Consider the following 26832-nt stretch of genomic DNA (forward strand, 5'->3'; position numbering starts at 1 on the left):
ACATGTGCCAAAACTCAAACCTTAACTTTTCTATGGAACTGGAACCGTCCTTCTCATGTATTTGGCTTGGATGACTTGGTTCAAAAAGTAACTTTTGCACTTATAATATGAAATATGGCTCATTTGACTTGGTTACATTACCAAATTTTGTGTACTTATAATTCAGTTACATAAATTTTGGACACCAATTACTCTCAAAACATAGATGAAATAACTAAATTAATTATTACTTGTTGAATCAGTTAATAAGCAAAATTGGTTGGGACTTTTGAGGATTCCTGCAATCAGTTAACAAATTATAGAAATGCTATGGACCTTTTTGTTATAGCAAATATTAAAAGCATACTTTCTAAAAGTTCTGTTGATGGATCATTATTCACAAGTTGAACAATATCTACCATGGCCTATCTCACTCAGAGCAGAGAACCAATGCAATGTACATGTGATTTCAATTCCTAATCCGACAAGTCTCCTTACATAAAGCTTCCTTGAGACTTTATGCTTCACAGAGAAGCTTTCATGGTTTCTCTTTGTACCTTGGCTCACACCTGCCATGCCTTGGGTTCAAGTTCGTAATTCCGCCATTGGTAAACTATACATAAATTATATTCTAATTTTTCAATGAAATTGACGGTTCTCTCTGACCTTGCCATGAGAGTGTGTCTCGCCTAATTTAAAATTTTCTTTGCCAAAAGAATTCTAATGCACATGATGCTTAAGCATCTTCAAAACAACACATTATAGCTCAAATATCACCAATAGTCTCCACATGAGCACAATCCATCTTTAAAGTGATGAAACCGATTTGAATCTCTGACAACAATATATCTCTGTTCAATGAGTGATACTAACTTGATATAGTTATGACAATCTCCACAGACCCTAAGATTCTTCACAATCTGGATTGGAATTTCAGGAGGTGTAGCTATTAACCCAAAAGCAATAGCCAGCCTTTCACTGTGATGAGAAAGAATAGTTTCTTTCTGTTCGTCTTCAATATCATGAAATACATAGTTTGTATCAGGTTGATAACCTGCATCTTTCAACCTGATACTCAACTCTGAAAGTTTCGAGTAAATTTGGTTTGACAAAGGGTGTGTCAAATCACCAGCCAAGAATGAGTATGTCTTGTTTTTAACCTCAATCCAACTATACCCTGGTTCTTTTTTCACTTTTCTTTTATCCATTAGTTTTCTCACATTGGTTCTCTCTTGCCAGTTTCCTGCTGCAGCATACATATTGGATAATAGGACATATGCAGCCGAGTCTTCTGGCTGAAGAGAAATAAGTTTTTCAGCAGCAAGTTCTCCGAGCTCTATATTGCGGTGTACTCGAGCGGCTCCCAAGAGAGTGCGCCACACAGTTGCACCAGGAGGAAATGGCATCTCATTTATGATATCCATAGCTTTTTCCAGCATCCCTGCACGACTATATAAATCTATCATGCAAGAGTAGTGCTTCATTGTTGGATTAATGTGATGATCATTGATCATTGAATTGAAGTACTTTTGACCTTTTTCCACTAGGCCAGCATGAGTGCAGGCAGTAATGACTCCGATGAATGTTACGGAATCCACTTCCATGTTTCGTTTTTGCATCTCATCAAATACCTCTAAAGCTTTTTTGGCCTGGCCATGTTGTGAATATCCAGAGATCATTGAATTCCAAGAAACCAAGTCCCTATCCTTCTGCCTTTTAAAAACTTCATGTGCACTATCAATATTGCCTCTCTTTGCATACATGGTAACAAGAGCACTGCTTACACATAAAGCGTTATGAAATCTCATTTTAATTGCATAGGCATGAAACTGTTTTCCTTGTTCTGATGCCGCGGTAGGAGAAGCACAAGCATTGATGATGCTGGAAAAGGTAAACTCGTTTGGTTTGATCCCTTCTTTTATCAATTGATGGAAGATTTTAGCAGCTTCTTCGGTTTCTCCTGTTAGTGCATATCCTGCGAGCATTGCTGACCATGCCATCAAGTCCTTCGCTTCAATTATCTTGAAAACTTTAACAGCACCGTTAGTATTTCCTAACTTAACATAAGCATCTAAAAGTGCAGTTCCTACCGAAGATGACTTTTCATAATTAGTTTTGATAACTTCAGCATGCATTTCGGAAACGAAAACATCATGCTGCACAGTAAGGATCGCAGAATATGTAAAATGATTTGGTTTAACACCTTCCCTTCTCATTTGAGAAAACAAATTCACAGCCTTGTTAGTGCCACCATTCTGCAAGTAACCACTGATCATCGCAGTCCATGACACCACATTTTTACCTTCTTCCATCAACGAGAATAGACTAAACGAATCATCCATTTCATTGCACTTACTCAATGCTACCATGAGTGCAGTTATGACAATTTCGTTTGTGGTAAAACCACTCTTCAGAGCCTTACATTGCATCAATCTTACTAACACCAATTCTCTAAGGCTAGCACATGACTTAACAACACTAGCAAATGTCATATAAGTAGGTTTAACTCCTGCACATTGCATTTTACTAAAAATTTCAAAAACCTCAAAATCTTGTCCATTTCTCACATGTCCTGCAATCATGCTATTCCAAGAAACCCAATCCTTGTTCTCCATTTTATCAAAAACATCTCTAGCATCTCTCAACATCCCTGCCCTTGAATACATACTAATCAGAGAATTGCACACAGGTATTGCATCCTCAAAACCATGCTTAACAACCATGGCATGAACCTGCAATCCTAAATCAACAGCACCCTCATTAACCAAAGCTGCAATTACAGTAGAAACAGTATACTGATTAGGAAAAAACCCCTCAAACTGCATCTGGCAGAACAATTCCCATACACAATCATATAATCCATTCCACGAATAACCCGCGAGCAACGAAGTCCAAGACACAACATTCCTCTCACCCATTTCATCAAAAACTCTCCTTCCATCATCAACAGACTCAGATTTCATATACATATCAACAAGTGAAGTTCCAACACTAACATGATACACAAGTCCAAATTTAACACATTGACAATGAACTTGCCTACCCATTTTCCCATCAAAGGAACTAGCACAAAGTTTGATAACACAAGACAATGTGGATTCATCAGGTTGTAAAGAAGAACGAAAAAGGGACACAAACAAATTGAGGGCTTCTTTGGTTTGATTATCGCGAGAGTAACGAAAGAGTAATTGGTTATGTTCTTTAAGGGTTGTTAGTCTCTGAGGAGTTTTATCAAACAGGTATTGTGCAATGTGAGGATCACATTCAGTGTAACATAATGGGGTTTTCTTGGTATTGATTGCAACGGAATAATAATGTTTAAGTCTGAGAATTGGGTTTATTGAAGTGTTGGTGAGTGTTCTTAAAGAGGGGTTTAGTTTCATGCTCTTTTTGTTTGATAAAAATGTTACAGTACTGTACTTTGGAAATTGAGACACAAAAAAATGGTGTTTGTTTTTGAAGTGAATCTGTGAATGTGATATAGTGTTGGGTTTTGCGGCGGAACAAGACAGAAAGTGACATGTGGAGTACTAAGTTGAAGTACGCACGTGTGTCACGTTCAATCTAAAAATATCTGTTGAACTATTTTTTTATTTATTTTTAGAAGAACTATTTATTTATTTATTTTACAAGAACTAGTATTTTTTTTGTCAACTAGCTATCCACCTTAAAGTTGAAGAAGTGAAGTGTTTCGAATTGGAATCTATATATCTTTACAATGTCCCTACCAACTGAGCTAAATTCAAAAGGACATTATTTTTTTATTTTTAGAATTAGAATATGTATATCTTTGCCGTAAAAAACAAATTTGTATAAAGCCTTGTCCAAGAGCTTGGATAGTATACATGATGTCTTAGGTCCGATCCTCATTGCTAACTATATAAACAAAAAAGAATTTGTATATCTTTCTCTCCTACTAATAAGTTTTCTATTATTTTATCGAAAAATGAAAAAAATATTAAGTGAGTTGAAAAACTTTAGCGTAAAAATTATATTTAGACTCAAAATTTATGAATTTTAGCTTCAAGTTAGAACTAATTCTAAAGGTAAAATAAACTCTACTTCAGAGCAACCAACATGTCAAAGTTAATTTTGCATCTCTAGAATTAATTCTAAAGGTTCCAAACGTAGAACCAAATATAGACTATCTCTCCGATAAATGTCCATAGAAAAAAACCGCTCCGACAAATATAATCACTACGAAAAATCGTAAAACATTCTATCTAAAAGATAGAAAATATTTTGTCCTAGAAAGGAGTCTTTCGTATTTGTATTATAGTTAGACTTTGTCGATAAAAAAAGAAGTTAATGATTATATTGAACTTTGAATCGAAGAAAATCTTGGGCTTTTGCCCTCTTCATCATCAAAGAAAATCTTTGTTTTATTTTAAGGGTTTTTTTTACTTAATTATTTTAGGGTTAATGTTTTGTTTTTCCATTTTTCCATTTTACTTAATTATTTTAGGGTTAATGATTATAGTTAGACTTGTACTAAATAAATAGTTTATCATGGAATAATAGTGATTTGTTCAAATTCTATTGGTGTTCCGCTTATATATGGCACCTTTGCTTTGTAGTCCCTCTTTTACATGTCTCTGTTCATCTTGTGCAGAGACCTGATTATTAATAATAATATACTTGCAGTTCAAAAAAAAGAATTGTTGGAATTCTGTTATGCTATATAGCTGCTATTTGACAACACTGACTTGGATTAGTTTCCACTTAGTTACATTCTTAACTATGTTTTGTGCAGGTTCGCATATGGAATATGAAATCTGTTAGTACGGACATGGAAAATTATGACCCTTCTGATAGGCTTCTTGCGACTCTGCGTGATCACTTTGGGTCTGTCAATTGTGTTAGGTGGGCTAAACATGGAAGGTTTGTTGCATCAGGGTCTGATGATCAGGCAATATTAATTCATGAGAGAAAGCCTGGTTCAGGAACCACGGAATTTGGCAGCGGAGAGCCTCCGGATATTGAAAACTGGAAAGTTGTAATGACTCTGAGAGGACACTCTGCTGATGTGGTAATGCAATATCTTTTCCTTTTTCAACCTCTTTTCATTTTCAGAAACTATCAATTAATAGTTTTCAATACTGGCTTATGACCGGGCCTGTTATCCGAATGCTTTTACATTTTCAATTATCATCATTAACTTGGGATCTATTTGTCCATGGTTGAAGTAGGTGGATCTTAATTGGTCTCCTGATGATTCTTCGTTGGCTAGTGGGAGTTTGGACAACACTATCCATGTATGGAATATGAGCAATGGTATTTGCACTGCTGTTTTAAGGGGCCACTCTAGCCTGGTTAAGGGTGTTGCTTGGGATCCTATTGGCTCTTTTATAGCAAGTCAATCTGACGATAAAACTGTAATTATTTGGCGAACTAGTGATTGGAGTCTTGCACATAGGACAGATGGTCACTGGTCAAAATCAGTAAGTTTCTTATTTTCCGGATTTAATTGGTATGCATTGCCAGTGCAAAAAAGTTTTACATATGCATCTGATTACATTTCATCATTGTGCCATTTTACTATGCTAGTTCATGAAATATCTCCGCAATTATCTATGTAGTAAGATATGAATGTGATTTTATGCGTATGTAAAACTTTTTTATACTGACAATGCAAACCAACTAAGCTATATTTATAATTGTTCTTCATCCAATTTAACTTTCTATTTCCTAATCAATATTTCCTTTTTTTCAGCTCGGATCAACCTTTTTCAGACGGCTTGGGTGGTCTCCTTGTGGTCATTTCATTACCACTACTCATGGTTTTAAGAAGCCGAGGCATTCTGCTCCTGTTCTTGAGAGAGGCGAATGGTCTGCAACATTTGATTTCTTAGGACACAATGCTCCAATCATTGTGGTGAAGTTCAATCATTTTATGTTTAAAAAGAGTTCCTCTAATTCTCAGGAAGCGAAGCCTGAACCTGTCGGGTGGAGCAACGGTGCTTCCAAGACAGGATCCAAAGAACCACAGCCTTACAATGTTATCGCCATCGGAAGTCAGGATCGGACTATAACAGTGTGGACTACTGCTAGTCCCCGTCCTCTATTTGTTGCCAAGCATTTTTTTACTCAAAGCGTTGTGGATTTATCCTGGTAAACAACTTTTTTTTAATACATAAGACTCAATTAAACATTTTTTACAAAAAAAAGACTCGGTTTAGTGCGTTGCGTTCATTTTATAGTTTTATTACTTTTTGAAAAGAAATAATTAAAAGAACGCCGGTTATCCACATTTCGAGGTAATCACCAAGAATACGAATAACCAGAGTACCGGAGAGCCACATGACAAACCGATCCTTTTTCATTCTATTTTTAAAAAAAAGACAACGCTTTTTATCACATAAATAACTTAACAAAAGAGATAAACTATTCTAACATACTAAACCCTAAAAAAAAAACAATCTAACATATTTCCACCTTTTATACTAAAAGAAATAAAAATACGAAAGATAAAACACTAAAAAAGGATAAAAACACATTTTTTAGGTCGGGGGGGGTGTAAATAGCGGATCTGGGGGTGAAGTAACAACACTGCAACACCAAGCCCAGGCCCAACGCGTCCAAAAAAAAAAAACAGAAACAGAACAAAAACGATCCAACGTGTCATCAGGATCAGGGTGCACGATAGGCTTCACAGATCTAGGCCTTCTGATTCATCAGACGGCTTGGATTTTAAAATAATCAAACAGATCTCAGCCTTTCACCAGATCCAACAGACCTGTTTTAAACTTGGGAGGGAGCCAATGACGTGCTGACACGTCATCGTCTTCAACCTCCCCTCCTTCTTCTTCACGTGAAAGCAACAACAAGAAGCCATGAAAGCTTCATCGAAGCTCACGGCTTCAACAACATCATCAAAACTTTGCCGAAAATTAAAATTTTATATACCGTTTTGCTCGTTTTTTCGCACTGGTCATTAATCTATGCTTAGATTTCACAGTGGAGGCTTATATTTTGAAAAAAACGGAACAACAACTTGAGAACTCAAAAAACCAAAATATGATTTAAGCAAGCTTAAGCAAAATTAACGAATGGAAAAGCTTCAGTGGGTGTTCATGAGTAAAAAACATTTAGAAACCTACTTGTTTTGAGCTTTGTATCAGTGGGTTTGTTAACCCCTTTTTCTTGGCAATTTTGGAGTTTTGGGTAGGCTTTTCTGGACGGTTTTCTTTCGTTTTTCCTTGTGTGTTTCGCTCCTGGTATGTGTTAGAAGATATTAGTGAAAGAAAATTGAAGTTTGAGGGTGGTTTGAATGGATTTCGAAAATTTGGAAAAGTGGTGAAAAGATGAGTTTTTTGGTTATTTTTCTGTCTCTGTGTTCCTCCAAAATCGCCTCCTTTTTGCTCTGAAATGTTGCCTCTACTTATACTAGAAAATTAGGGTTTGAGTGGCCAAGAAGGGAAGGAAAAGCTCCACCTTTAATCAATGGTGAAGCCTTGATCAAAATAGGGAAAAAGTTAAAATTTGTAAGCTTGAAATAAGGGTAGTGGAGGGAGTGTGATGCGTGCTTGCTGTGCTGTTTCACGTGAAGCCCTTTTTTCTTTTATTCTTTTGATTTTTTTTTATAATAGTAATAAGTGAAAAATAGAAAAATAATTGTAAAAAGAGGGTAGGACAAAATTAGGGTATGACAGAGTTTTGAGTGCATGCATCATGAATATTTAGGGATATTGGCTTGTCCAATAAAGAAGGATATCGAACTATATTTGTTTGATAAAGACGGATATCGGAGGTGAAATACTCTGATAAAGACGATGGTACCACATGCATTAGAGGTGTCTAGAGGACATAACATGAATGTGAAGCATTAGATTGCATTAGGGATTATGTGTGCATTTTATAATAAATGATGTTTGACACATACTTGGTAAATGTTGATTGTTAATCCGTATGTGAGGAGCAGAGTCCGTCATGACTATAAAATGAACAACGCAGGGTCCGTCATGACCATAATCTGAACAATGTATTTGTTGATGTTTTGGTATTGTCCGAGACGACGTGAAACTATATGTTTGGTGTATTTTGTGGATGTTTGATTAGGTGATAAATGAAGTATATGCATGATATATGAATATGCATGAATGGTGGTGATGTATATGTATAATGTATGATTATGCATGTTTTTATGAAGAAGTGTTTAAGTACCATTTACTTACACTTGTATAATTTGAGTATGTTATCTAACTCTCTTTTATGTGTTATGTGCTGGACCGTTGGGGGTCCAGATTTACAAGTTTTGTGGTATTCGATGTCGAGTCATCGGTGAAGCTCTGCTCTGATTGTGACACGGGGAAAAGGGGTTTTATATGTATATAGAATCTCCTTATCTAGGTTGTTTTGTATAGCTAATAAATACATTAGTTGATTTAACATTTGTATAAACAAGTATTTTTACTAATTAACAACATTAGTATTATTTTGGTAGAGGAGTGTAATACTCGAACCGACATTCAATAAATTAAATGTGATTTTCCGTTGTGTATTTTGAAAAAGATTTTACTAAGGAAGAAATATATAAATAATGGGTTTGGGTGTTACAATTGGTTTCAGAGCCCCGTTGTCTTCGGACTGTGTGGGTTATGTGTCGATCAGAGCAGGTCTGTGCAGTCAGACCAAGTGAGTATTGTGTGTCAGTCGCGGTTGTCTAACATTTTTGTTGTGTTTGTTTTGTGAAATCACTTATGTTGTTTATTTAGGAACTATGAGTGATGTGAATTGCATTAATTATTCGTTCTTTTTGTGAGTAATGGTGTGAGTGCTATACTCCTATGTTTATAATAGTTGTATATGCGTAGAGTTTAACCTTTTTGTAGTTTAAACTTGATGGATTGATGCTTATTTGCTAATTGTTGATGATCCGGCATGATGTAAAACTGCATGTGACGATCCGGCATGATATAAAACTGCATGTGGTAATGATTTGAAATAATTTTAAAAACTAATATTATTTCTTGAAGATGTTGGTGAAAATATAGAGTTATTTTCTTTTGGGTGAGTGAAAATTAATTTTCAAAATGGTGAGAAGAGTAGGATATTAATGTGTCCTGGTATGTGTTTGTTATATGTTTGTTTATAACATGTGCTAGATGATTACTAGGCATTTGAATTGCTATGCGTTTTATGAGTAAAAACATGAAGATCTCATAACCCTATGTTGTAATTGTGATGCATGATTCTAATTGTGCTTTCAAGTCTATAATGATGTTATATGCTTGATGTTTTGGATTTTGTGGATTAGTGAGTCGAGAAAACGAGAGTTTAGTGAGCGTAAGTTCAAAACCGTAGCAGAGCACCCAGATTTTTGGATGTGCTCGCTAGGCGAAGAATGAACCTCGCTGAGTCTCGCTAAGTCTTGCTAATTCCTGTGAATGTTTTTGACTTGTCTCGCCGGGAGCTCGCTAGCTTTTGCTAAGCGAGGGAGCCAGACAAGAAATTTATTTTGTTGACGTCTTGTTCTGAGTTGATTGAATGTGAGTATGAATTATTGCTATGCAATGTTCATTTTTCTTATGTTGTTTTGATTTCCTAACTTTGAGAAGTGAGGGAAGTATAGGTTACTTAGATGCTTGCATGATTTTGTGTAAGTGTTTAGGTATCGTGGGTTAGGTTTTGTCCCTTGTATGCGACATGCGTGTAAACGATGTCGATACTAGTTTCTTCTTTTGAGAAGAATATCACTACTAGAAAAAAATCAATCTGGGACGGAAATTTCCGTCGCGTAACAGTTGAAATTTCCGTCCCAATTCATATCTGGGACAGAATTTGTGACAAAATTATTTTGTCGCAATTAGCGCGTCGCAAATTCATTGGCACGGAAAATTACGTTCCGTCACAATTTAGGGACGGAATCTGGGACGAAATATAATAAATTGTTTGGCCAACCATATTTATTCCGTCCCAATATTGCGACAGAATGATTTAATTCCGTCTCAACAAAGTGACCGAATATTCACATTCCGTCCCCACAGCATATTTTTGTGTTTTCCAATCCTGTGACAGAATATTTACTTTCCGTCCCTATTTATTTATTTTTATTTTATTTTATTTCTTTTTTAACAAATAAAATGTATTCATATAAATAATGCACATTAAATTGTATCATCAATTTTTAATTTAAATATTCATATCGAACTAGAAATTCATATCTGCAAGCAAATGTTCCATAATAAACATAGCATATAAGTATCTCCATATAACAACAAAATATCAAAATTTTATCACTACATCCAAAAGGTTAATGTTCTAACAACTTAGAATTGTCTACAAAAATCAAACTCTATAATTTAAATTCTACATTCCAAAGTCATTAATATTACTCATTGACATTTGTACCATCATTTGAATTGCTTCCACGAGTTCCATTACCAACAGAACGATCATCTTCATCTAAATCCATTAAATCCAAATCTATATTTGCATGTTTAGCAAATACGGCAAACATTTTATTTGAATATCTATTTGATTTAGATGTTGAGCCACGGGTGAGGATGCGTCCATCCAAACTAAGTCCATATACTATACCCTTTGCATTTCTTCCTCCAACAACTCAATCATTAGTGTATCATAATCAATTGGCTTCAGTTGAGTAGCAGCACTCTCATTATTACAAGACTCAGAAGGTTGAGGTTGAGACTCAACTTGTGAACATAGATTTACAAAGTTATCCTAGGAAAAAAATAAACAAAGATAAACATGTAATGAAGTTAGAGACGCATAACAAACAGATAACAAAAAGATAAGTAATGCCCCAAAAGTACAATAAACATACACATTATATACAAGACAAGAAAAGGGAACCATACAAGCCTCCTCAATCAATAATTACCCCAAGGCCAAAACAAAGACCACAACTCTACAAATACATCACAATTGGTAAAACTAAGATGGCAGCTTTATCAAAGGCATATATACGTGTTAAAGGCATCTGAGATATGTTCAATTGAAAGGTCTCACTTAAGCATAAAAACCCCTTAGTAAAATAATTTTCAAGGAAACCATTATGTACAGGTAATAACACTTTCTTCCTAGATACACATAAACAGGGGAACAAGTTTTATTCATCAATCGACACTCATGAAACAAACAATTTTATTCACCAATTGACACTCGTGCAAGAACAGCAAGAACGGAAACACGGGACCAACTGTCAAAGCTATCTCTAGACATACATGTGCAGCAATCTTTTATTATTAAGGACACAATCACAACAAAGAAAAGGCCACACAATTGCAGCAAATAAAGTCAAGGCTTTTTTTCTACTTTCACAAATCAAGAAAAAATAATGGACAGAAAACTTGATACTCACATATGCATCACTTGATCTCTTATCCACAAAGGTTTGTGTCCCCTTCCTAGTGTGACATTTTTTTAATACTTCACCCTTGTGTGGAATTCTTCCTAAGCTCTTATTCTGCAATTGTTTAGAGGGCACACATATGCTAAGTATATTATAATAAACCTAGTTAACATATTATCACAAGTAAAATATAACTTACCAATTCAAGTTCATGTTTTAATTGATTCTTTGACCCTTGGGTGTGCAATGAACCTCCATCCCTGGACAGCAAAAAATGCAGGCTTACAGCAGATAGCAAAAAACCAGAAAAACAGGGCTAAAGCAGCAAAAACACAAATAGACCATCACTAATTAGCTAACTATATATGTCTCATTCATGTTAGTTCCCATTCATTAGTTCGTGATTCATATGGAATGGGAATTAACATCAAGCTAATTACACTAATTAGCTAACTATATGTTAATTTCTCTTGGTTGGTTTTGGATTAACATGGAAATTACATTAATTAGCTAACTCTATAAAACAAATGCTCTCTAGTCCAAATCTCTTAACCACAATGGTTTGCCATCTACCTATCCTTAAAATCATGCCCTAACACAACCATTACTACATGAGAATTATATAATCCATTGTATTGTGAACCTAATTTCAATTAAAAATATATCTAATCAGTTATGAAACAGAAAGAATCATATCAAAGGGAAATATATTGAATAAAATCGTCATATAAATTTAACAAACAATCAAATCCCAAAATTGAAATAGCAAGACAAGAGTTTCAATATATATAAACAAATCTAAACATCAACATGACATAATAATCAAGGAAGTGTGAACTACATATGCATATAAAGTGGGTAAATAAGACTGAATAATAGAGTAAAAATAACAATGTGAAAATGATAACTAAAAAGATATTTACATAGTCAAGGATAACGATGTGAGTTGTGAACTAACTAAAAGTGCCAAATTATTACTTCAACAGATAAAGGGGTCGATAAATTTCATGAAATGGAGAAGACTGAGAAAGTGTCGGAGAAAAGGGGGTGAGAAATTTCATACCGATTGAAAAGAGACGGTGGTAACTGGTGTTGATATGAGACGAGACGAGAGAGAGACGGTGGTGAAGAGAAGAGACGGTGGTGACTGTGTTGAGAGGAGAGACGAGAGAGACGGTGATGCGGTGGTGACTGTGGTTAGGGTTCTTTCATCTTGTGCGATTTCTTTCTCTGCTTTTGATAGTGCGTTAGTTCTTTCAATTGATTTTAGGGATTTGCCTCAAAAGTCAAAAATATTAAACTTAATCTTCTTTTTTTTTCTTTTTTTTATAAGGAACTTAATAATTTTTGAAACAATAATAAAATTATCAAATATATTTTAATTGTTTTTTTTTTTACAATTAGATTAATTTATAGTGTACCCTAAAAAAAAATTACTTTATTCATAAAACTTTTTTTTACCTTGTCAAAAAAAAAATTATTATAAAAAAATATAATCCATTTTATTTCACTAAATGGCACCAGTTTTCCCCCCTTTTATTTCACTAATTTTTTGGAATAAGGTTGAGCGGGAAATACAAATTTCATCCCAATCTTGTGACAGAAAGTTGAATCCGTTCCAATATAGTGACAGAATATAGATTTCGTCCCAACCAGATAAATAAAGTTTTAATAAAACACGTGCGACAGAAATGCGTCGCAAATTCCGTCCCCATTTGATTAGTTTGGGACAGAATTTAATTCCGTCACAAATTTCCGTCCCAATTTCATTTTTTTCTAGTAGTGTATGTTTAGAGACGATAGAACCGTTAGGTGTGAGCACCGGAAGTTCTAGTGGAAGAGTACGAGTGAGTTTGAGATAAGTGGGGGAGAAGGTTATATCCCTCCGAGATGTTTTGAATGTGAGAAGATTGGATGAGTAGAGATGTTCTTGAAGCGGAATATTCAGGAATAGGTGACGTTGTTTGAAGTGGAACGAATGGGAGCAACAAGTTGTGAGAAACTACTAGAAGAGAAGTTGTCGGGCCAAGTGTTTCGCCGTGGGGCGTTAGTGAGATTGGTTAAGTAAGATGAAGAGCATTCGGGACGATCAAGGATCGTGTGTTGCACTAGAAGTATGGACATATGATTTGTGTGGAGCGAAGTTGAAGTACCTATTCGATCAGAAGAAGTTGAATATGTAGAAGAGGGAGTGATTAGGATTCTTGAGAGGTGATGATTTTGAAGTAAGTTGTCATCCAAGGGGATCGGATGTTGTACCGGATGTTGGAGTAAGAAGTTTTACGTGAGTCGTGCATATGGTAGTATGTTGAATTGGTTGAACAAGTCGGAGTTCTAAGTCTAGTGTGCGAGGTGATTTCTAGAAGAGGTTTGAGAAACTTAGAGAAAGAGATGTGAAGATTAGTGAACTGTTGGTGTTAATTAATTGATGAAGGGAAGTAGGTTTTAAAGTAGATGAGAATGGAATTGAGAAATATCATAATAGGATTGGTATGTTTGTTGAATCGCTGGAAGTGAGGATTGTATGAGTAGTCGAGTTTATTCGAAGATGGAAGTAGGATAACAATTCGAAAGATTTTGTGAGAGGCTTGCCGAAGAAAGGGTAATTGGATTTGGATAATGACAGGGCAATTTGTGTCGAAGTTGAATGAGATCCTAGAAGTGGAGATGAAGCTAAAAGAGAGGTATTATTTTTGAATGATGAAGAATAAGAAAGTTCGCCGTTAAAGAACGTGTTGAGAGTGAGTAATAGGAGGTCATGTTGGAAGTGACTTGTGTTAGGTGAGAGTTTGCAAAAAGGATTACCGCACATATGAGTAGATGTTGTGTTTGAGCACATATAGTAAGGAGTTGAAGGTGATGCCTAAGGTAAGTGTCAGAGAGCATTTGGTAGTGCCCACAAGATAAGAGTGAGTAAGTATTTGCTAAGGAATTTGGATTCATGGAATGGAAGAGTCGGTAGAGACTAGTTTTGTTAGATGCATCGTGGATGTTGATGAGGTATGGTCACAATCGGTGACAATGAAGTAAAGGATTTTAAATTGTTTCATCATGGATGATGAAACGGTAGTGACTTGGTGCATAACTTAAAATGTATTTGGACGAGAATTTTGGAAATTTTCTAGAGATGTCATATTGGGATTAGACAAGGAGTCATGAGTAAGAATACTAAGACAAAGGTTGATTAGAATTTAATGGATGGGATTAGATCGTATGACGAGTATTTGGAGCTTTGTGGATTTAATTCGATGAGTGAATAAACGGAGAAGAGTATGCTTGTTGCAATGCAAGATGATGGGGAACATGGATAGATGGAGTGTGAGAGAATTGAAGATGTTGTTGGAATCAACGAGATAGAGGTTATGATTGTTTGGAGAACCAATTTTAGGCGGTAGCCTAATTTTGAAGTAGCGAATTGCTAAGGGATTAAGGAGAAGTGGTATTGGAAAATGTTTGCGTTAAGGAATGCAAATATTGGTTGAGAGATTACTTGGGAACAGAGTAGTCGTATTGGATTCGACTCAATGTGAGAAAAGGAATTTGACGGTTAGAGACGGTAGTTTTTAGCATGTGTCAATGAAGTTTGAGAATGTTGGTCATCAAGTGATTGTTGGAATTGAACTATCAAGTGATAAGTTGGAATAAGATTCGAATATGAATAAGTGATGTAACACGGTTAAGTGATTCATGAGGGAATCAGAGAATTATGGAGTTGTGGAAGTATTCCACGGAAGTATCTTTCGGAGAGTTCGATTGGTTATACCTGTTTTGGGGTAGAGTTGTGAGTACCGTAGAATGTGAATCTATGGATGTTTCGTGCGGAGTGGACCTTTTAGCGGTTTGATAAGACTGTTTTGTGCCGATATCATGATTGTTGAATATTTATCGACAAATTGAGGAACTGGCCGTCCTTGATCTCTTGTTGATAAATGGACAAAAATTGTGTTGGATGGGATAAACTAATTTTGTCAAACTTAGTAATGTGTAGCGTTTTGAACGTTTCGTTGGAGGGTCGGATACAGGAGTTATCCGGAGTTGTTTTAGTAGCGTAATTTTCGAGGGCGAAAATCCTTTAAGTAGGGGAGAGTTGTAACGACCCAATTTTCGTATTATTATTTTTATGTGTTAAAATATTTTATTTAACGTGGCATTTTAATTAAGTTAATAACTAGGGTTATTTATCGAATACTTTAGTTATTAAGCGAGTAGAGTTAGTTAATGTGTTATTGGGCCAAGCCAATTGGGCTTGAGGCCCAATGGGCCTTGTGTGAGGTGTGTGTGGCGCCATATGGCCATGAGGGAAGAGAGAATTCATTATTCTCTTTTGTTCTTGTGTGTTCTTGAGAGAGGAAGAGAGCTTGGGAGCTAGAGCAAGGGGAGAGCTAGGGATTCGAGATCTTCGTCGTGTTTTCTTCGAATTCAGGTAAGAGAGTAGATTTCATATTCGTGGGTGATCCGAGGAAGGGGAGAATGTCGATTTCTCCTCACCCGAACTTCCTCCACCCCATTTTCGTTTTAGTTGTGAATGGATTTTCTTAATGGAAATCGATTCCAAGGTTCATAACATGTTTAACATGCTCTTATCATGATGTATGAACGAATCTAATGGTTAAAAATGAGATTTATAAAGGATTAAACTCAAGAACATTGTGTTCTTGAGTGTTTTGAGTAAAAGTGTTCAATCTTTACTTTTTCGATGTTTATGATGTAGATCTGAGAAATGAATTGTCCTTTTGTGTTTAGATATGCTTGTTATGCTTGAATACAAACTCTTTTGGGGTTTATAACATGAAAAATGGGATTTTTGGGCGTTTTTGTGTAGAAAACGCATGTTTTTCCGCCTCAGGCACAATAATTTCCGCCTGAAACGGAAGAACAGTGAGCAGCCAACCTTTCAAATGTTTCTGCGCCTCAAACGTAAACTTTTGCGCCTCAGGCGTAAACTTCCGCCTCAAACGTAAATATTTCCGCCCCAGGCGGAAATGCTGCAGATTTCACCATTTTTTCATCTGCTATCTTCCTTTGCATGTATTTTCAATCAGTGTCTTATTCTTACATGATTGTTGATGCTTGTTGATGCTTATAACGATTGTTAATCATGTATGAAGTATAAATGAAGTATATTAAGGTGTTAATCAACTTAATAAAGAAGGATATTAGAATTATGTTATTCTAATAAAGACGGATATTAAGGTATTGATTATCTTAATAAAGACGGACGTTGGATAGTGTTCCACGTTATTGTTGACGGGCTATATGCCAAAATTGTTGATGAATATATTCATGAGTTTTGAGTGCATGCATCATGAATATTTAGGGATATTGGCTTGTCCAATAAAGAAGGATATCGAACTATATTTGTTTGATAAAGACGGATATCGGAGGTGAAATACTCTGATAAAGACGATGGTACCACATGCATTAGAGGTGTCTAGAGGACATAACATGAATGTGAAGCATTAGATTGCATTAGGGATTATGTGTGCATTTTATAATAAATGATGTTTGACACATACTTGGTAAATGTTGATTGTTAATCCGTATGTGAGGAGCAGAGTCCGTCATGACTATAAAATGAACAACGCAGGGTCCGTCATGACCATAATCTGAACAATGTATTTGTTGATGTTTTGGTATTGTCCGAGACGACGTGAAACTATATGTTTGGTGTATTTTGTGGATGTTTGATTAGGTGATAAATGAAGTATATGCATGATATATGAATATGCATGAATGATGGTGATGTATATGTATAATGTATGATTATGCATGTTTTTATGAAGAAGTGTTTAAGTACCATTTACTTACACTTGTATAATTTGAGTATGTTATCTAACTCTCTTTTATGTGTTATGTGCTGGACCGTTGGGGGTCCAGATTTACAGGTTTTGTGGTATTCGATGTCGAGTCGTCGGTGAAGCTCTGCTCTGATTGTGACACGGGGAAAAGGGGTTTTATATGTATATAGAATCTCCTTATCTAGGTTGTTTTGTATAGCTAATAAATACATTAGTTGATTTAACATTTGTATAAACAAGTATTTTTACTAATTAACAACATTAGTATTATTTTGGTAGAGGAGTGTAATACTCGAACCGACATTCAATAAATTAAATGTGATTTTCCGTTGCGTATTTTGAAAAAGATTTTACTAAGGAAGAAATATATAAATAATGGGTTTGGGTGTTACATCATACTTGATCGAAAAGCAAGAGCCGGAAAATACAGCACTAAGGAAGAGAATACAATAAATCATAAATAAACGACTGGCTGACTTTACCTCTAGTGTGCCCCACATTTTCCTTAATCAGTGTCATTATATTTCTCATATCCCAAAGCTGCGTCAACATGCTTATATAAAGTCAATACACATTAAAATAAACAGACAATCTGCAGAGACTATAGCCATATAGAAGGAGATCCGTCTTCATCTGATGCAACAACAAGTTGGGTAGCAACATCAGGATTCCACTGCAAAGCTGAGTACCGCCGTCTAACTGAGTCTGCAAAGCTGTCAGTTCAAATAGGACATACAAGGTTACAATGAGTTCTTTTTGGCAAATGGCAATATAATATCAGGCTTTTTCAAAACCAAAAGGCAAGAGATGATCGAGTTACCTTATCACTGGCTTTTGTTTCTTTAGGTCCCAAACCACTGGAGAATAAAACCAAAATTTTAAAAAATAAACAAAAAAAAATTATCATCCCAACGAACAATACAACAATGAGAAAAAAATATAAAGGTTGAATTTGATCGCTTCCTCACCAGTGGTCCCATTATATGAAGTGAATGCTAATATGTGTTGCACTTTACTATTCCAAGATAAGAGTGAAACTTCCCCCTGGGAAGCAGAGCCACTACCCTGCACAGTGATCATAAACACTATATGTGTAAAAATATCAAATTATAGAGCCATATATTTAAAGATTAAGAGCATATTAATCCATCAAAAGAAGGTGTGACTAAACACCAGAGGGGAAAAAAATTGACCTTTAACGGTGGAAAATGTGTAGGCTCTGAAGGATTGGCCAAATCCCATATGCAAATTTCACCATCCTCAGCCCCAAATGCAAGAAGATTGGGTGCAATTGTATTAAACTCAAGTACACGAACCTGAAATATAAGAATGTCGAAGATATGATTTCAATAGAAAACACTACATATATGCCAGAGAATAAAGAAGACAATAAAAACTTGCAGCAAGTAGGCTCATAAAAACAGAGAAGAACATACCTGTCCCTTATAAGGTGTCCAACGAGAGAACTTTCATTTTCGTCCGAGCTGAGAAAATTTATCAGAAAAACAAAATCATCCGAAAGACATTCAGAAAATTGTATCATGGGACACTAAAATTAAAACATTGATCAATAAAGCTATGAACCTACATACTGAATTAGAAGTGTATTTTATCAACAACTTCAACCAAACCAAAGAAAAACATGAAGCTACTAGCAAAGAAGCTCAATTTGTTTACGCAAACAGAAACTACCGTGTTTCTACATTTTCATGACAATTGACAACCATTCTAGTATGGGAATTTAGTTTGAGTTTCCCAACACATAGATTATGTATAAATGGCAGCCAAGATTATCCTTCACTTGCATCAAATCACAAAAATTGACAGGAAAATGCGTCTTAAAACTAAGGATAATATGGCATTGTATTTATAAAATAAAATTAGTAGAATTTTGCATACAAAAGTGTAAAATTCAGGACCCAACCATAGTGATATATTCATCAAGAAAGCAAATTGTAATAACGAGCAGAGAAAGTATATATTAAAATGAACCAAAATTCTCCAGACTTAAACCACCAAAGCATTTAGGACTAAGTGAAAATTGTAACTGATCTATATAAAACAAAATTTTCAGCAAATTCCAAGATCAATTCATAACGTCAGAAAAACATTTCTACTTCTCCGAAATCCAAATTACTGAAATATAATCATCTATCCAATCAATGCATTTCACAGTCTATTAAACAAAATCATCAATTCTTAATATGAAAAAAACAAAGCCCGTGATTGAAAAAAAAAAACAAATTACCGTATCAGAGTGAGAGGATTCCAGATATCAATGTTTCCACGAATAATTCACCAGCAACGAGACCAAGAGAAAAACCTTCAGAAGAAGAACCATTTCTCGCCCAAGATAAACGGTTGAAACCGTCGGAGCTAGGGTATTCAGCAACAAGAGGCAGTTCGGGATCAGTAAGTAACCACTCTACTAGTCATTAACAATGTTAAAAGAGTGGTCAATAAGTAATCACTTGAGTAGTTAGGTCTTTCTAAAACCGGCAATATCTTCAGGAGATATGGTTAGGTGTAGAATGTTGCACGTTTAATAACAGCAAAATATAACTACGCACTGATGTTCACTATGCAATTATAATGGTAATGCTATCCCACTAGAATAAAATACACAAAAATGCTAGTACTTGAAGTATTCCTCAACTAGAAGTGGCATTTGAAGAGTCACTTGCTAATAAATAGCATTCAATTTGTATCATTTTCCCCTAGTTTTTTTAACCATGCCATATAGATATCCAAGAAAAAGTTTACCAGGTTCCGTAGACAGTGCAATTCGGTACTTCAATATCACAAGTTCTGCCGAAAGTTGTTCAGAACCCAAAAGTTTTAGATACTCCATTGTTGTGGTCAGCAACCCTTGACTTGCTAAGTTTCAGCATATTTCTCAAAGAGCTTGCACAGAGAGGCACTAAAGCGCTTCTGCCCAGTTGCCAAGGCAAGAACAATAGTTTTTCCATCAAATCCTAACAATGTATAATTGTCAGTTGTCAAGTTGTACTATTGGTAAGTGGGAGTTTTATATTATAGTTAAATTATACATATTTGTATTTACAAATACGAGTATCAACCTTACCTGAAGAAGGTCAACATAAGATTTCCCCTCATACTCATCTGACAGGCACCTTGACCAAATTTCAACTGTTTTATCAATATTTCCAGCACATATAATTTCAACTGATTCTACACCATACATATAGGGGGATAGGCAGCTCAAATCATAGAATTACCATATTAAGAAAACTTGTTCCCACATTTACTTCGGACATAAAATGCCCGCCCAGTTAACAAATCAACCTTGAAAGCTGGGATTCAATAGAAAGTTCAGAGCACCTGTTATTGTTCCCTAGTTTCTATCCTGTAACCAAAGCTTCAATCATCTCTCTAGAGTCTCTCCACATCTATGGGACAGTGGTCTCATAATGAATCTAAAATGATGACAGGCTGCTATTACAGATTTCGGTTTCCAAATCACCGTTGAACTTGAACACTGCTATGTTCAGCAATAAAAGGTTTTGTATTTATCAAGCAGAAGATTTAATCTTATTAAATGATCAAGAATAATAAAAATGGGTAAGGTTCTACCTTTTTTCAGTTACTAAATCGAAGACTTACATTTAAAATTATCAACGCAAATGTTATACCAGTGGCATTTGCAAAATCACTTCATATTGTAGTTCCAAAACTGCATTTAGGGACTAAGGGACCATCAAAGCAAAATAGATAATAGCATTTAGGGACTACGGTCAACAACTAGCTTTCACATTAAGGAATCATCCATCCTTTTTGGGCCACCCTTACAAAAATCATGGAACAAAGTCTATCCATCCACATTTTGAATAAATTTCATATTAAAATTATTTTGCTTTGAAAGCCACCAACCAACTTTTCCATTATGAATAAAGAATTCATAATGCATTTTCTCAAAGGTCATTGAGGCATCTATCCCTTACAAAACTTATGTAACAATTTACAAAATCACTTCTAATTGCAGTTGCAAAATTGAATTTAGGGACTAAGGGTCATCGAAGGAGAATATATATCCATTCATGCATTATTATGAATAAAAATTCATAATTTTTTTTAATCGAATAGAGAACACCGATAGAGACAATTGCTTGAGTAGCAATTAAGGCAACAACTAGCTTTTTCACAATCAGGGACTAGAGTTATTAAGTAATTTATACTGCATTTTTTGGGTATCAAGAAAGCATTCGTAATGCATTTTCCTCAATGGTCATTGATGCGTCTATCCCTTACAAAACATATGAAACATTAGGGACAAAGGTCATTAAGTTGATAATGCAAAATTACTTTTAATTGCAGTTGCAGAATTGTATTATAGGACTAGGGGTCGTCAAAGCAGAATATATATCCATTCATGCATTACTGTGAATAAAAATTCATAATTTTTTAAAATAGAAAAGAGAACGCCAATAAAGACAATTGCTTGAGTAGCAATTAAGGAAACAACTAGCTTTTCACATTTAGGGACTAGAGTCATTAAGTAATTTATCCAGCATTTTTTGGGCATCAAGAAATCCAATCCCTTACAACATTACTTTTCCATTATGAATAAAGAATTCATAATGCATTTTCCTCAAAGGTCATTGAGGCATCCATCCCTTCCAAAACTTATGTAACATTAGGGACAACGGTCATTAAGTTCATAATGCAAAATCACTTCTAATTGCAGTTGCAAAATTGAATTTAGGGACTAAGGGTCATCAAAGCAGAATATATATCTATTCGTGCATTATTATAAATAAAAATTCATAATTTTTTTAATAGAAAAGCGGACACTGATAGAGACATTTTCTTGAGTAGCAATTAAGGCAACAACTAGCTTTCACATTCAGTGACATTTAATCGCTTACAAAAATTGAAGGTTCATTTTTTTCCGAAGCAGAAGATTGAAAGATCGACAACCCATCATCGTTACCGATAGGTATTGATTATAAACCAAAAGGGGCATATATGTTGGAATCAAGTTTCCAATAAGCAGAAGATTGAAAGTTATTGGGACAGAACATGTTTCATCAAATAAAGTTTCGTGTTTTCAAGCAGAAATTGAATGTTCTTGAAATATCAAGAATTAAAAAATTGGCATCACGACATGTATCAATTGTAAACATGATATTGGCACATAACACATTTTTGCACGATTAAGGTTTTTTTTTTCTCAAGCAGAAGATTGAATGTTCTTGAAAGATAAAGAATGAAAAAAATGGGTAAAGTTATACCATTTATCAAGCAGAAGAATGAATGTTCTTGATCTAGGGTTTATACCTTTTATCAAGTAGAAGATTGAATGTTCTTGATCTAATGCTAATTTTATCATTTTCGTACATTCTCATTGTCCAAAAACCAAAGCTTCTAAGTCTAATTCACCAAGGGACAACTCTACTAATTAAATAAGTCAGTGGCCGCCACTATATTGAATAAGATAACGTACCTCTCCACTCTCTCACAACCAAGCTGCTTAGTATTTTTTACATTTCCTCAAAAAATGAACAAAAGAGTATGTACTCTAATTTTCTGCTCACAGCATGATAAAGAATAATGCGGCGCAAAAAGCTTTAAGACAAGATTTTCTTTTGAAGTATCGATGAAGTATCTCCGAAACAAGCCAATAATTTTCTTTTGAAATATATAATATTTAGAGGGAACTCGGAGCATATTTTGAGGAATATGGTAGGCATATTGGTATCAGATACAGGTATACCACCGATGCTTTAGCAATTTTGGAGTATCTAGGCTCCACATCACATAACTAATAAAATCCAGGTTCCAATGAGACAATTGAAGGAAATAACGTGACACAACACTTAGGAGGAGGGTTTTGAAATCATAACTCACCCGTAATGCTGTATTCCAGCAACTTCCATGGCAGTATCACCAGCATTCGCAAACCTATTAACCCAACCTGTCATGAAATTAAATCTGTATGAATACACAGCCGAAGCTAAAAAGTAATGTACAAAAGCGATAACTCAAAAACGGATTGCATCAAAAACTTCAATCACTTGCCATATAAATTTAAAATGGGTACTGACACATATCATTACTCTCCACATCCAAGCATTCAACAATATAATCAAAACATAAAAAACTGAGACAGGAATCACATACCTCTTGAAGTAATGTGATATGTATCATGAATGTTGAATAAAGTACAGGCAAGATGTGGGGATGAAATAAAGTAACCAACTGACAGTTTTCTTACTTTATCTTTGAGTTGAAGTGCTGACCAGTAAATTCATAATGTCCTCCAACAGAATTCTGAATGCACACATCAAATAGTTTGCACTCAATTCCTCAACAAAAAACAAGTATTTAAAACTAACATACTGTAACGGTAACAGCCACTAAAAAAACATAGCACTTACAGCCCATGTGAAAAGTAATGTGACATCTGCTGTTGTTTTGCAAAAATTATTCAGCTGCATCAAATAAAATTGACGATTATTGTTAACTTTATATATAAAACCGTAACTTAAATTTATATTTAAGTGAGCTTTGCCTACCATAAAAGTAAAAACTGATACATGATAGCAACTCTACTTGTAATTATGGGGTATTAACAGGCGAAATCTGGCAACAAACTATTTTCAATGCTGGATCAGGTTCTGCATTTGAATAATACAGATGATCAGTGTAAGAGATGCAATACAGTATAAATATCATAGAGTTGGTTTCTTTGTACTTTTCTTCAGTTGATTCGTTTCTTCCTTAAAGAAATCCTTTGAAACCCTTATCAGTGGGCCAATCAAACACAAGCATTTCTTTTTGCATTTGCAAAATCACTTCATACTGTAGTTGCAAAATTGCATTTGCAAAACCACGAAGGATTCTAACTTCTTTACTGTAGTTGCAAAATTGCATTTAGGGACTAAGGGTCCATCAAAGCACAATAGATAATAGCATTTAGGGACTAGGGTCAACAACCAGCTTTCACATTAAGGCATCATCAACCATTTTTGGGCCACCCTTACAAAAATCATGGAACAAAGTCTATCCATCCACATTTTGAATAAATTTCATATTAAAATCACTTTGCTTTGAAAGCCACCATCCAACTTTTCCATTATGAATAAAGAATTCATAATGCATTTTCCTCAAAGGTCATTGAGGCATCCATCCCTTCCAAAACTTATGTAACATTAGGGACAAGGATCATTAAGTTCATAATGCAAAATCACTTTTAATTGCAGTTGCAAAATTGAATTTAGGGACTAAGGGTCATCAAAGCAGAACATATATCCATTCATGCATTATTATGAATAAAAATTCATAATTTTTTTTAATAGAAAAGCGGACACCGAAAGGGACAATTGCTTGAGTAGCAATTACGGCAACAACTAGCTTTCACATTCACATTCAGTGACATTTAATCTCTTACAAAAATTGAACGTTCATTTTTTTCCCGAAGCAGAAGATTGAAAGTACGTTCTTGAATACTCAAGAATGAAAAAATCGACAACCCATCATCATCATTACCAATAGGTATTAATTATAAACCAAACGGGGCAAATACGTTGGAATGAAGTTTCCAATAAGCTTCCAATAAGCAGAAGATTGAAATTTGTTGGGACAAAACACGTTTCCTCAATTAAAATTTCGTGTTTTCAAGCAGAAATTGAATGTTCTTGAAATAACAAGAATTAAAAAATGGGTATCACAACAAGTATCTATCTATCAATCGTAAACATGATCTTGGCACAGAATAGATTTTTGCACGATTAAGGGTTGTTTTTGTTTTTCTGATGCAGAGGATTGAATGTTCTTGAATGATCAAGAATGAGAAAAATGGGTAAAGTTATAAAACAGAAGATTGAATGTTCTTGATTTAGGGTTTATGCCCTAATTTTCATCAAAAGCAGAAAAAAGGGGTTTGATTTGATAAAGCAGAAGATTGAATGTTGTCGTTTAATAATCGAATCAAAATGCAAATATGTGGAAAGAAATTACCGTAGCAAACAGAAGAGATTATCGGCACAAATCGATTCTTGATCCACAATAAGAGGGAAAGTGTGTGATATTCAAAAAGTTTGATTGGATAAGTCACATGTGTTACTTTTCAATTGAAACTGGTTTGGTTACTTTTTTGCATGGGGCTTGATGAAAAGTTACCTTTACTCTCACAATATAGAAATTTGGCTTGGTTGGCTTGAAAAATGGCTTGGTTCAATGCTACATTAGTTCAGGTACTTAATTTTTGGACTACAAATATCCTTGAAATGGACAGGTGGCAAATTATGGAGAAGGGGCAAAACTGATTTTTCCATGGTAATCAATTTTCTTATATTGTAATAGATCGATTCTTGATCCACAATAAGAGGGAAAGTGTGTGATATTCAAAAAGTTTGATTGGATAAGTCACATGTGTTACTTTTCAATTGAAACTGGTTTGGTTACTTTTTTGCATGGGGCTTGATGAAAAGTTACCTTTACTCTCACAATATAGAAATTTGGCTTGGTTGGCTTGAAAAATGGCTTGGTTCAATGCTACATTAGTTCAGATACTTAATTTTTGGACTACAAATATCCTTGAAATGGACAGGTGGCAAATTATGGAGAAGGGGCAAAACTGATTTTTCCATGGTAATCAATTTTCTTATATTGTAATAGATTATAAGTTTGTCAATGTAGTTTATGATAAAATAGCTTATAAAATTACAATTTTCACTATTGTGAACTTATAAAATAACATAAAACTTAATTTATATTGCATAAGCTATTTGCATAAGCTCAAAAAATGCTAGGCCAAACGGACCCTAAGAGTAGCTTATAAAATAATAGATTTTTTTTAGAGAAGAGAGAAAAGAAATGTTAAAAGGAGAAAGTTGTTTCTAATTAAAAAAAAATCACTTTTATAAGTTGTATCCAAACAAACTAAAGATTATTTTATTTAAAAAAAATTATTTTTATTATAATAAACAAACACAAAGTAAAATCAAATTTTTCTAAAAATCTCTAAAATCTAATCTCTAAATTATTTTATATCAAAATCACTATTTTTTTAATCCGTAACAAACGCACTTTGTTAAAACAATCCAGTTCAACTTCCACTTGTGAGATTGTCTAAAATATGTGTTAAGTTAACTTATTGGAAATTAGAATATTTACTTTTTGAATAAATAATTTCTTTAAATAGAATGTTCAAAGAGTGACATGGGAACATTCGTCTGCAAAACTCAAATTGTTAACTACTACTAACTTTTCGCCATTTTACTTTGTTGCCTAAGAATCTCCGAATCACATTTATTAAAATAGGGTCATGCTAACCGGTGCCCCCGGGACACTGGTTAAGGAAACCAAAAATAAAAAGTTTTGAAAAAAAGAGCACTTTTTAAACTTTCGATGAGTTGACTGCACAAACTTCAATGCAAAATTACTATTTTTGCATCCTTAACCAGTGCCCCGGGGGCACTGTTTAGCATTTTCCATTAAAATATATAAGACTATCTCGCAACCAAAGTAAAATTTCTTAAGGAGAATGTTTTTTTTTTTTGAGGTTAAAAGATATAGGAGAATGTTAACATGTGCATATATGACACATGTTAAGGTAGTAAAAATAGAAATTATGTCTTAGAATTTGTGCATTTTAACTTTTCAAACATTAAATGTCTTGTATCATTAAATGTTAAATTTCTATATTAAGATACCTTATCATATGCCATATATGCACATGTTAACAACACACATTTCTTAATTTACCTCCTCGCACCA

At 34.5% G+C, this 26832-nt stretch overlaps 2 protein-coding genes and 2 long non-coding RNA genes across 4 annotated transcripts; 1 reads left to right on the forward strand and 3 right to left on the reverse strand.

The window, feature by feature from the left end:
- Positions 1-123: 123 nt before the first annotated feature.
- On the reverse strand, positions 124-3425 carry LOC123906351 (pentatricopeptide repeat-containing protein At2g27610-like). The gene has a single exon (XM_045956264.1). It carries the CDS (start codon positions 3360-3362, stop codon positions 753-755), a length of 2610 nt encoding a protein of 869 aa, XP_045812220.1. The 5' UTR covers positions 3363-3425; the 3' UTR covers positions 124-752.
- Positions 3426-4535: 1110 nt separating this feature from the next.
- LOC123906360 (protein HIRA-like) lies at positions 4536-6120 on the forward strand. Its single transcript, XM_045956271.1, has 3 exons — positions 4536-5008; positions 5169-5420; positions 5693-6120. The coding sequence occupies exons 1-3, from the start codon at positions 4748-4750 to the stop codon at positions 6092-6094; spliced, it is 915 nt and encodes a 304-aa protein (XP_045812227.1). The 5' UTR covers positions 4536-4747; the 3' UTR covers positions 6095-6120.
- Positions 6121-10155: 4035 nt separating this feature from the next.
- Positions 10156-12577, reverse strand: LOC123906362. The gene is made up of 4 exons (XR_006808863.1): positions 12357-12577; positions 11493-11553; positions 11303-11407; positions 10156-10662 (listed from the first exon to the last, which is right to left on the reverse strand). It is a non-coding gene; the product is annotated as an uncharacterized LOC123906362 (long non-coding RNA).
- Positions 12578-17513: 4936 nt separating this feature from the next.
- On the reverse strand, positions 17514-20989 carry LOC123906369. The gene is made up of 8 exons (XR_006808865.1): positions 20177-20989; positions 19855-20066; positions 19340-19467; positions 18528-18575; positions 18285-18407; positions 18060-18156; positions 17912-17948; positions 17514-17804 (listed from the first exon to the last, which is right to left on the reverse strand). It is a non-coding gene; the product is annotated as an uncharacterized LOC123906369 (long non-coding RNA).
- Positions 20990-26832: the final 5843 nt, after the last annotated feature.

Source organism: Trifolium pratense, linkage group LG1 (genome assembly GCF_020283565.1).
Source record: "Trifolium pratense cultivar HEN17-A07 linkage group LG1, ARS_RC_1.1, whole genome shotgun sequence".
Lineage (NCBI taxonomy): Eukaryota > Viridiplantae > Streptophyta > Magnoliopsida > Fabales > Fabaceae > Trifolium > Trifolium pratense.

Coding starts and splice junctions, on each gene's coding strand:
- LOC123906351 (XM_045956264.1), bottom strand. CDS start 3,362: ATGAAACTAAACCCCTCTTTAAGAACACTCACCAACACTTCAATAAAC.
- LOC123906360 (XM_045956271.1), top strand. CDS start 4,748: ATGAAATCTGTTAGTACGGACATGGAAAATTATGACCCTTCTGATAGG. Junction 5,009..5,168: donor GAGGACACTCTGCTGATGTG/GTAATGCAATAT, acceptor TGGTTGAAGTAG/GTGGATCTTAATTGGTCTCC. Junction 5,421..5,692: donor ATGGTCACTGGTCAAAATCA/GTAAGTTTCTTA, acceptor CCTTTTTTTCAG/CTCGGATCAACCTTTTTCAG.